The sequence below is a fragment of the Aythya fuligula genome, chromosome 2 (genome assembly GCF_009819795.1).
Source record: "Aythya fuligula isolate bAytFul2 chromosome 2, bAytFul2.pri, whole genome shotgun sequence".
Lineage (NCBI taxonomy): Eukaryota > Metazoa > Chordata > Aves > Anseriformes > Anatidae > Aythya > Aythya fuligula.
This window is the reverse complement of record NC_045560.1, coordinates 58,398,894-58,410,332: the sequence shown is the minus strand read 5'-3', so window position 1 is coordinate 58,410,332 and position 11,439 is coordinate 58,398,894. Positions and strand designations below refer to the sequence as shown.

General features: G+C 41.8%; 2 protein-coding genes across 2 annotated transcripts; both read right to left on the bottom strand.

Moving 5' to 3' along the window:
- Positions 1-324: 324 nt before the first annotated feature.
- On the bottom strand, positions 325-4,389 carry C2H7orf25 (chromosome 2 C7orf25 homolog). Its single transcript, XM_032181857.1, has 2 exons — positions 4,347-4,389; positions 325-1,978 (listed from the first exon to the last, which is right to left on the bottom strand). Exon 2 carries the CDS (start codon positions 1,960-1,962, stop codon positions 700-702), a length of 1,263 nt encoding a protein of 420 aa, XP_032037748.1. The 5' UTR covers positions 1,963-1,978; positions 4,347-4,389; the 3' UTR covers positions 325-699.
- A 2,124-nt stretch (positions 4,390-6,513) lies between these two features.
- On the bottom strand, positions 6,514-11,369 carry PSMA2 (proteasome 20S subunit alpha 2). The gene is made up of 8 exons (XM_032182409.1): positions 11,303-11,369; positions 9,964-10,040; positions 9,379-9,511; positions 8,880-9,002; positions 8,514-8,595; positions 7,464-7,537; positions 7,008-7,065; positions 6,514-6,925 (listed from the first exon to the last, which is right to left on the bottom strand). The coding sequence occupies exons 1-8, from the start codon at positions 11,341-11,343 to the stop codon at positions 6,809-6,811; spliced, it is 705 nt and encodes a 234-aa protein (XP_032038300.1). The 5' UTR covers positions 11,344-11,369; the 3' UTR covers positions 6,514-6,808.
- Between the last annotated feature and the right edge of the window lie 70 nt (positions 11,370-11,439).

Below are 11,439 nucleotides of genomic sequence, written 5' to 3'. Positions count from 1 at the left end.
GCTCAGGGCCAAGGGGTTCACTCTGACATCTCAGTATTTTCCACTGGGAACCTGAGGCAAATTATTAACAAAGATGATGCTGCCATTACAGCACACAGAAAGACAATACTGGAAATTCTCTCCTAGAAACAAACAAACAAACAAACAAAAAAAAACATTGTTAAGTATTCTACACTTTGAGTAAAACCAGTAGTTATAACAGCAGTTAAAAAGCTTCTCTCTTCTATAGGGCTCAATCTCTACATGAGATACCTCTGAGTCAACAAAGAATTCAGTTGAATTGGACCAGTGAAATAAAAGATACATGTTCCACAAAATCAGAAGTCCATTTAAGGTGCTCACTTTATTCTCTCCAAAGAGGACAAAAACAATAAAGGCAACCGTGCTTTAATCGTTTTTTTTTTTTTTTTTTTTTTAATAGGGATGGATACAATTAATATACTGTAAGACGGTCAATGATTTTCACTGAAATCTCATTACATTAGCAAATAAATTAACAGCCAGCTGAACAAAAAACAAACAAGAATTGAGTAAAGATATTGCAAGTCCCTTGGGGAACCCTTCCACTGCTACAGTTACTGTTTTCACTGATATATGTGTGGGCTCTTCTGTTTCTCCAAATGCCTCCGCTGCAGCATCTGCAATATTCAGGGACCAACTCCTTTAATGACTTAGTCAATTAATTAATTAATGACTCAGTCAATTGTCAGGTGGGCAGCTCTTTGGTAAAGGTGTGGCAAAAGCTTCTTTGCTTTCTGTCAATGCTCTAGGCTGATGCACAAAAACACTGAACTTCACACCTTGGTTAGCTGCTGCCCTCACAAAACCACTGTTTGCAGTCATGGTGATGGCTTTTAAAGTGTCTCCTGTCCCAAAAATGGTCAGAGAACGGCTATTGATTTTTGAACTAGCCACTAGTCCTAAGGCACGGTCAGATGGCTGATCTGGCACCACAGTAATTTTTTTAACGAGCAGTGCAGCTCGCTCTTTCTCCCCAGGTCCTCCCAGCGTTTCCAAGATGGACTGAAAATCTCTGACAGCAGATTCACACGCAAAGAGCTCTTTCCCTTGCATGAACTCCTCCAGCTGAGGCAGGACTCTCTCCCTCCTTTCTTGAGCCGCTTGCTCTGTTAGCACTTTTTCTTTGAAGACGAAGTAGCAGCCACCATAACTGAGAGCAGAGACGTAGGTTATCAAGGTAGTGATGTCCAAGTTAACTCTATTGCACACATTTACTTTGATCTGAGTAGGAAAAGCAATGCTGGCCACTAAATTCTCCCGGTCTACTCTGGTCACCTGCAGGGGTTCAAGGTCTTCTTCATCTGATTCACTGGCACTTAGGTGCTGGTTTTCTGTAGATGGCTCTGCCAGCGAGTTCACAGCCACAATGTCTCCTCGCACAGATATTCCCATCTCCTTGAGTCTCTCTGCCATAGGACTGGACACGCTGTTGTAGAAGGCAAATATTATGTGGGGATTGCTGTACTCCACTGGCTGCTGACGGCTTGCCTGCAGGAAGTCCTCTGCTTGCTCGATGACACTTTTGTCACCATACTGGCCCCTCCCCAGCCAGATGTTGTGCAGGGCTTCGGCCTTCCGACCGATGGCCTTCACCCACGTGTGACCTCCATTCGCAACAACATCTACCACCAGTGTCTGTTTGTCTCCAAACCTGTCCTCGTAAGCAAAGACATGGAGGACACTGACAACATCCTCCAGGTTCTCTGCTGACTGGATAATGGCTTCGAGATGGGTAAGGTTTGTACTCTGCAGATGGGATTCCTTAACGGCCACCTTCCCTGCCTCCACCTTGTGTAAGAAGTTTAACTCAGCCTTCAGTTTGCCACAGAGTTTTGCCCCACCTTCTATTCTCCTTTTCTGGGACTTGGAAAGGGCTTCTGCTCTCTTGATCAATTCTTTGGCAACAGCAATTCTTTCACAAAGCAGAGTCTGCACAGACATGTTGGAAACATTATTCCTATCAGATGAAAGCAAAAGAGAAGATTGTTAGGGCATGATTAAGAATACACATAATCAAGAGGTCTTTGCAACAGTAAACCTACTTAGCAGTAGGTTTAGTGCAACAGATACACCTACCCTGAAGCACAAGCATCAGGAACCTCCACCCATGTCCCACCAAAGCATTCAGTTCCTCGCCTGCACCTCTGGGGATCCAAACTAAGTTTTCAGTTCTCAGCAAGGAAGAACAGCAGCACTCAAGTCTCCACAGACACCTTGCAAGATCATATTTCTTTCCTCTCACATCAGAGCCACTCAAAGAGATCTCAGCTCTCAAAGTTAATTTGCAGAACTTGCCATTCAGAGCAAAATTAGAAATCCGGTTAATGGCATAAGTAGATCTTTTCTCTCCCTCACACAACAACAGTTACCACTATAATAAGAGACACCTACTGTGCTTACAGACTTTCTAAGACTGCTGTCCGCTAGTATTTTTACATAGTATATAAGATGCCCATTGTATTTTACAATTCTGAGTAGCACACCTCTATCCTCTCCAACTTCCAGCTTATACTACGCAATCCCCTGAATGAGCCACTAGCAACCCTCTGGCAAAACTTCAATGTTACACAGCATCATGACAAACTATAATTTATAATTCTAGAGCCAGCAGGATCTGGAAATTTCTGTTCTCTAGCTCTAGCAGAGATTTATTGTGTAGTATCAGATAAATTAACTCCTGTCCCATCAACGCTACTCAGTACATCTTCCTAAGGATAACTATAGGAATTGCTTAATTATTTCAAAAATGTAGAATTAAACGCCACAGCAAAAAATCCATTTTTTAAAGACATGCAATAATTGCCACTATGAAGACTGAAATTAATCCTTTCTCATTACAACTCTAAGTATTAGCACACGTGCCAGTAATTTTTACCTAAACTGCACTTTGAAGTAACCTGGTATTAAAAGGCAAGACAGAGACTTCAGATGAAAACAAGGATGCAGCCTGGCTCCTATTAAAGGCTCTGCCATTACTGCTTTGGAACCTGGCTTTATAATGAAGCGTAAATCACATTTGTATTATGCACAATTAAAATACAGTTACTATGAACTCCTACTGGCTCATTCAGTAATTAATATCACCAAACTCTTCCCTTTCTTGTCAACCAAAGTGTCTAAGGTCTTTCAACGTGACCTAATGACTCTCTTCAGGGTCAGAAAACACCATTTAACTCTGTCCTTTCCCCCAAAATCCCAACCAGGCAGGTTCAGTTTTTAATCCCTTCAATGCCTAAAGTGAATCTTTTTCCTATTACTGCCAGGACAGCACTCTGACTCACCTTTGGCTCTGAGTCACTTATGTAGAAATTAAATACATCTCATGCCTTCTGGGACTTTTGCTTCTATAACCTCTTGCCCTCTGCAGCCATTCTGTGCAGGCAGAACTTGCGGGCACTACAAGGCAGAGTTTTTCCTTTAGCACTTCCCTGATGCACCTCTCATGCGTCACTACAATACATTTTCTTCCCCGTGTCCTAAAATTGCACCTTCAGGGCTACCAGGTAAGAGCACGAAACCCACAGTTCTGTCAGTAACGCTTCGGCAGCATTGTGAAGGTACCTCCACTGCTAACCACCCGCTCTTGCACAGCCAGCTGGCACAACACCACACGTGGTTTTGCAAAGCGTTTACTAGCTGTTGCATCTGAAATCCTCAGCCGATTCTTAACAAACAGGACAAGCTCTGAGACTCAAACAGCCACACTGTCAGGGCGAAGGTCTGACCTGCACCTAACTGCCTCTGAGGGCAGGCAGGGGCGCGGGGTGCTCCCTGCTCACCCTGTCCTGCACTGGCAGCAATAGGCCACATCCCTGGGTGTTTTATGTTTTGCATTTATTACAGTAGTAGCAGTTATTTGTATGTTTGCCTTCAGCAGGAAGCCACTGCCACCAGTTTGTCCTTAGGAATGAGTAAAACCCCACAGATGCTACCTCAGGACCTCTCACCACAGCAAATACGAGCTTTGTAGAAGCTGTAAGCGCTCACCATAGCAGCTGCAACTTCTACAAATTTCTCAGTGCTCAAGGCGAAGCTGACAGGATTTTAAACGAAAAAATAAAATCGACTAAACGCGGCTACCCCTACGGCTTCTGGGGCACAGCCGCCCCCTCGGCCGCTCGCCATTTGAGGGCGCCCCCCGGCAGCCCCCGCCGCCATCACGTGAGGGCGGCGCCGGGGCGGTGGCGCCGCCATCTTGAGCGCGGGCAGCGCTGCCCCCGGCCACTCATTGCGGCGGGTCCCCGCGTCCCCCCCGCCAGCCCCGGGGCGCTCCCTGCTCGCCGCCCCGCGCCCCCCCCCCCCGGCCGCCCGCAGCCCCTACTCACGGCCCGGCGGCCGCAGCCTTCCCCCGGGCGGCGGCAGGAGGCGGCCCGGCACGGCCCGGCCCGGCCCGGCACGGCTCGGCCCGGCCCCAGCGCGCCTCCCCCGGGACGGCCGGGCGGGGACAGCCGCGGCACCCGCCTCGCCGTGGCCGGGTTGTGGCGTTTCCCCCCGTAAAGGTTGTGGTGGAGGTGCTCCGAAGCTTTCAAATAACATTTTGTCATCTTATTAATGAATTTAAAAACCGTTGAAAAACCATCATTCTCTACAGTATTGGCCCATAAAAGATGGGAATTTAAACCCACAACATTCCTGCTCGCCTGTTCTAATGGGACAGCAGGAAGCAGGCAAAAAACAGCCATTATTTCTATACCAATTATCAAATGCCCAAAAGACAGCGTTTTCCTTACTCACGGCACAAGTTTGGTGATAAAATTACACAGATAGTGATAAAATTACTAGCATTTGAGATTTGAGAGGTTTATCCTAACTTACCCTAACAGCATTCCTTTCAACTAAAAGCCAGCAGTCTGTGGTTGTTTCTTAAAAACCCTCACTTCTGAGCTAAGGTAATACTGGGTATTGTGCTCTTCCAGGCTCCACCAAGAGCCACCTCTCCATCAGTTACTACATTTTAATCATTAAACCATGGGAAGAGATAAAGACACCTGCTTTTCATGTCCCTTCACCACCTACGAAACTGAGATTCTATAGAGAGTTGTTCAATGATATGATTTACCCCCGTCTCCCCCTGTCAAAAAAAAAAAAAAATTTGCCCCATTCATTATCACAATTTTGGGAGTGAGATAAAATGATTGACTTTATTTCAAACTGGTTTAGAGGGAGCATCTAAACTAGTTCAGTTCATGCTAGCCATTTGATGAGGTACCTAACTCCATTTTTTCACGTACAAAACTCCTTTAAATATTCATATAGCACTAAATTGACTAAAGGCATATAAATATTGACGTAGCATTCTGCTTTTCTGAATTATTACAGACACCTAAATTAAGAATCTAGCAATATAAAATCTCCAGTTCCAGTTCTGACTAGCTGCCCACTATCTCTAAGAAGAATAACCAGAGCACGGGTTGGTTTTCAGAGTTTAAAAAAAAAAAAAAAAAGGGAACCATTTGTACATAGTTTTTATTTCTAACATTATGAAATAAAACTTAATTCATGGCATGCTTCAATGCTTCATAAATTCTTATTTGCCTAATGATAACATAACATCAACACGGGACAGACCAATTAGCTTATACGTCATGTTCTGCAGACTAACTCATATTTTTTATTTTCTTCATTGGTTAATGGATGGCTAACGTTTAACCTGCCAGGCTGCTCCCGTATGTGATTAGCCTGACATAGAAGCAGACTGACCCAGCTTCCATTTCATTACCAGTAACTGTTGAATGGCTCCAGACCAGATTTCTGCTTTAAAAAAAAAGCATATATATTTATCCTCTTATGTTTTTTCATTTCTACATAACCTTACAGACATGAAGCATGTAAAAAATGCATCTGTATGTACACCCACAAATAACACTCAAGCATCTAGTTCTGTACTTTTAAAAGTAGCCGTGCATAAATTAACTGCTCTTTTCATTGCTGCACCTTTCGTTATCTTGCAAGCCGAAATATACTTCAGCACAATTCAAGGGATAAATTATTACATATTCTTATTTTGCTTTGTACATCCTATTTGTTTTTTTACTGATGCTGGTAACTGCATTTAGCATTCAGTCAGTAGCATTTGCTTCCATTATTTCTAACAGTATTTCAAGATTGAAAAGATTTCATGTCTATGGTCATGGAAATTACCCAAGTTAAAAAAAAGAAGACATAAAGACCAAGACAATTCTAGAGGCTCAAGAGCAGAGCTGCTCAAGTAGATCACATTTTATACCCCACATGGAAGACCGTTATGCATCTTTGTAAAAGTACACAAGCTTTTACATTGGAACAACCCATTTTCAGAAGTTACTTAGAATTCAAAACAACTCCACAGTGAAAAAAATTCTTTTGTTCACTCAGAATTTAAAAGTTGTTTAAAAGAAGGTCTAATACCAGTTCATGATGGCTAGTATGTGGAGAATTGTTTCCTCAGTGATAAAGATATCAAAACCTCATCTTTATGTTCATAAACTGTGATTAAAAAGACACACAGACACCTTCCCCCAGAACAGTGGCCTTCAAATTTTATTCTTCAATCTTTCTGAGTGTTCATTTACATTTTGTACAGTATTTTGTGTACAAATATTCCATATATCAAGGGAAAGAATTACCTGTAATAAGATTCCGTGTATTACAATATTAGGATCCTTGCATTTGTACCCATGATATTTAAAAAAATCTGTCCAGACAAACCATGTAGAAATAAGTATGCAAAAACTGCAAACAAAAACATTTAAGGAGCCAAAATTAAAAAGACCTTTGTGTGAATTCACACAGTCTTGCTTGGTTCCTACTAGGCTATTGCAGCCAAGTAGTCCTTAACCTCAGTTGGAGTTAGCCTCCTAAAACCAGCTTCGTTACAGATGCCAACTTCAATGTTGTCTTCTGTCATTTGCCCTTCAAAGCTCTCCTGTGAAAGGAAATACAGTTCAGTGAATCACAGCAGTGATGTCGTAACAGTAAGAAACACGTTTCTTAACTATTTTGCTAACCTTTAGTGTTAAGATAGCTGTATGAATGGCATCTTCAAGCTCCAAATCTTCGTTGTATCTGTAAAAAGATCATCATGTATTTCAACATGGGACAGTAAGCCCAGAGCCTCTAAAAATCCAAAGATTGCTAAATTTTTCATGCAAATAGTATTGGAAAGTACTGTTATTTTAAAAATTACAAATAATGATTTTGAAGGTTAATCTATTTCACTACTTGTTCTGCAAATATGCTAGTATTCTGTTTTCTGCAGTGGATTATTTTATTATACACACAAAAGTTTATATAAAGAAAATTTCACGTGCATATTTAAATAAGGAAATTAGAAGCATCGCATTTTAAATATTTTTAAACTTTGTTCTGATATTTTAAAATTACGTTTTTTTTGGTTCATCTGTTTTACCTGGAATATGAACAAAACAGGTAGTATCTTTTTAAACAAGTATCAAATATATTACCTTTTCTCAAGGAATGTTTTCCCATTGACATAATTTTTTCCCATTGCTGTTGCTTTCCAAGCAAAATAAGCTCCCTGTAAAAACAACAAATCCATTGAATTGTTCTCTGTAACTCAATCAAAACCACATTTGACTACTTGGTAAAAGAAATAGAAGCAATTATGAAAATATTGGATGTTATGACAATGTATGACATTACTTTAGGTCACATTCAGACAAATTTGATATGGAAACATACTATGAAAACGTATAAAACATTTGTATAGAGTCCCACCTATTTTCATCCTTCCACACTGCTTTGAAAGATGGACTTAGTAAGGTCTTCGCATAGTGTAATTCCTTGAACAAAAACATATGCTCACACTTGAGCATGAGCAGTCAGTTCTTTCCTTAGGCTCACCCATTTTTTTTTTAATTTTTTAAAAAAGACTAAATAATGTGAACAACTTGTTTACATCTGGTTTATCTACCTTACATATTTAGCCATCACTCCTATTCTCTCCTATTGCACAAAGACCATCAAGAGCTCTATGCCTCAATCAAGATGATTACACAAGGTAACTGCATTTTGCTTTTTACATTTAACATCATGTAACAGCTCAAATTTCTGAAACTTATCAAGCATCAGTAGAGCAACCAATTTTTTATTTTGATGTAAAGTGTTATAACTCGGAGGCATCAAAGGGTAAATTTTATTTGTAATGTTCTAACCCAGTAAATAAACTTATTTAGGTGGGAAAGGATGAAAAGGGATGGGGCTCTCTTTCAGAAACTGCTGCTATTCCTCATGCAGTTCAGAACATGGAGACTCAGAATGAACAGATGGTACCCACTTCCTACATTCCTCTATTTCCTTTGGCACAGTGGCCAGAATTCCAGGCTTGACCCCAACACCTAAGAATGATTCTACTTCACGACTCCTGAAATTGGGATAAGGAATCTGTTCTTCCTGTTCCACATTCTTCTCATCACAGAAAGTATTTCATAAGCACATACAAAGTTTTAGATGTCATATACGAATAGTAGACTTTACCGATGTTAGATACTTACAGATGGATCTGACTGAAATAAATAGGGCCGCCCCTCATTCCAGCCACATATTAGCAGTGATACACCAAATGGGCGAACACCTCTACAGGAAAAAAAAAATAAAATACAACAATAAATGCCTGACAGTTGGCACATAAAATTTATAATTTTACTCAGTGAACAGCAACTGGATGCGTTAACCTTCCCCCACAGGCCTCCCAACAACCCAGAGCTGTGATCATGACCGACTAGTCAGAATGCCTGTGTTCAAGATACGATGACTATCTCACTCAGTCTGTTAGCGCTCCTCCCACCTGCACATTTTCTGTGAGCATTCTCCAGCAAAACAACCCAATCTTTCCAAACAAACTTCAGAGAACCACATACCCAGACTGTGTATATTCCTGCATCACAGAAGCAATTCTTTGTACTAGCTGAGCTGTTGGAATGGGCTCATGATAAACCAAGTAATATTGCTGGGCCAGCTTCCGGGCTCTGTGCACAAGTACTCTAAAAACAAAGACAAAATTATTATATCAAAAAATCCAACTCTTTGTTACAATTAGAACTGAAAAATCATAATAAATATTATGCTAAGAAATTACACATCTGACATAAAACCAATGTACGAAAACATAGATCATATTGGGTTATCTTTATCTTGGGTAATCTCTGAAGTACTTCAATTGAAACTAAGGTTGAATTACATTGCTATTCATTCCACATTCATTTTTTAGATATAAGTGTATTTGCCAAGGAAATTCATATAGTGACCTTAAATACTACGTAAATTTCATACACGGTGTAACACAACATAATATTATGCTATACACTTAGAGAAATGTATCTAAATGATGACCAAGCAATTTTTTTCTTTAATATATACCTGTAATCTGGACCCATACCGCTATACACTAAACCTATATGTTTGGTAATTGGTTCTACTTTGTGAACACTCCTTTCATCATAAAGGATGGATTTCTGCTTCTTCTCAGTTGCCAGCACCACTCCATTTGCAGCTAGAAAAAAAACACAAGATTTTTTCCATATTAAACTGAAATTATAAAAATCAGTTGAAGCACAGAACAGGTTTATTGCAACAAATAATTTTGCATCTCCCTTTAAAAAAAATCTTTCCAGTCTACAATCGTGATAAGCAGAGATTATTTAAGGAACCCACCCAACATATTATTTCCCATTTTGAATAATCAGCACTGCTCCCATAATCCCACTTTAAAGATTCTAAAGCACGTAGTAATAACTGAGCAGTTGAAGTAACTTTATATGTAGTACCTGTATATATACACAGCTGGAGTCATTTACTTAAGGAACACTCCAAATCAAAGATATTTATTTATACCAGTTGTGTCTGCCCAGTATCACCCTAGCAATCTTCTTCTAGAACGGAGCAATACGTTCCCCTTTCTTTATGATAGAACCATTCACTAATGTAGTTATGTTCTCAACATACCTTTAATCCCAACAGATGGAGCTCCTGCAGCCACGGCAGCCAAAGCATATTCAATCTGGACAAGTTTCCCAGAAGGACTAAAAAGCAAAATGCAATAAATACCATGATTCTGACAGGCTCAAATACTTCCTGCAGTGATCTGATGTCAACTTTCTTTTTTAACCTCTTCACACATAGCATCTCCATACTGTAATCATAATTAAAAATAAATAAATAAAAAATCTGGAGATTTATTAAAAAGAACGAGGCAGATTCTTTTAAAAGGTTGCCATGTGGTGCTACTGTGATACTTGCACAGCACCTGCTTATAACCCAAATAAAAACTAACGTGTCCTGGATGGGAAGTACTGATTGCAATGCAGTTCTTCAACTCTGTACCATTTTACCCAAGTTTCTCGCTTGGTGGGGGAATCTTCACAGCATGTCACGAATTTCCACTGACATGGCATTATGGTTTGCAATAGTTTTCAAGACAGCAACATTCACCACTGAAAGGTACAAGCAAACCACGGCTATTCACTTTGTGAGGAGCTGATGAAGGTCAATGGCACAAGATGGAAACAGTTCCTCTTCCATCTCCAGGTATTCCTGCATCTTGCTTTAACAACCCACACTGTTCTGCTAACAGATGCAGAACCATCCAAACAGAGCAGCAGGCGTCAGGCTGTTAAAGTTAACTCCTCCAAAACGGGGTGCAAGCTCCATTTCTATGGAAGTGGACAGCGCAGCGCCAGTCACTTATTGGACAAACAATTTTGACAACATTTCTGACACTGCTGCTTTAGTAAACGAACAAGCAAAATGCAAGGTGCACTTCTGTGCTTGGAGGAGACAGGAAAAACAAAGCATGCAATAATCAGCGTAGTTATTCATACGCTATGTAAATGTAGGTGACAGCAGTAACTCTAACTCCTCTCTCACAAAATACCAGTGAAACAGAAGAATAGTTTCACGTACCAGAACCAAAACATTTACAATTTTAGGAAAATATTTTAAAACCTATCGCAAGCTAAAATATTCTCAGGACACGAAACACACAACTGAGAGCCAGCATCGGCAGCTGGTATCTCCTCCACACGGAGGCAAAATCCGTGCTAACGGCCCCATCGGAGCGAGCAGGGAAAGCAGCGGCCCCTTCCCCGCGCCCCCCTGAAGCCCTTGCCCAGGCCCCAGGCCCCAGGCCCCCCCCCATGACTCTGCAAAGCCCGGCCGCGGCCCTCCCCCGCCCGCCGCGGCCCGCTGCCCCTCACGGCCGCCCCCCCGGTGCTGCCGTCCCCTCCTGCTCCCTCCTGTCCCCCCCCGTCCCCTCCCGGCGGCCCCGTCCCGCCCCGCGGGGCACCTGAAGGTGGTGAGGGAGAAGCTGTAGCCGCGCTCCGCCATCTTGGGGCCAGCCCCTCAGCTCCCCCGCCGCCCGTTCGCTTCTGCGCAAGCGCGCTCCGCCCGCCCGCCCCGCCGGCGGCAGCGCTGATTGGCGGA

Bases quoted from the DNA above. Each gene is read 5' to 3' on its own strand.
- C2H7orf25 (XM_032181857.1), bottom strand. From the start codon at position 1,962: ATGTCTGTGCAGACTCTGCTTTGTGAAAGAATTGCTGTTGCCAAAGAA.
- PSMA2 (XM_032182409.1), bottom strand. From the start codon at position 11,343: ATGGCGGAGCGCGGCTACAGCTTCTCCCTCACCACCTTCAG. The intron at 10,041-11,302 runs GTGCCCCGCGGG...TTTGCTTTTTAG, and splicing joins TTCTCCCTCACCACCTTCAG to TCCTTCTGGGAAACTTGTCC. The intron at 9,512-9,963 runs GTATGTTGAGAA...TTTTTTTTCTAG, and splicing joins TCCATCTGTTGGGATTAAAG to CTGCAAATGGAGTGGTGCTG.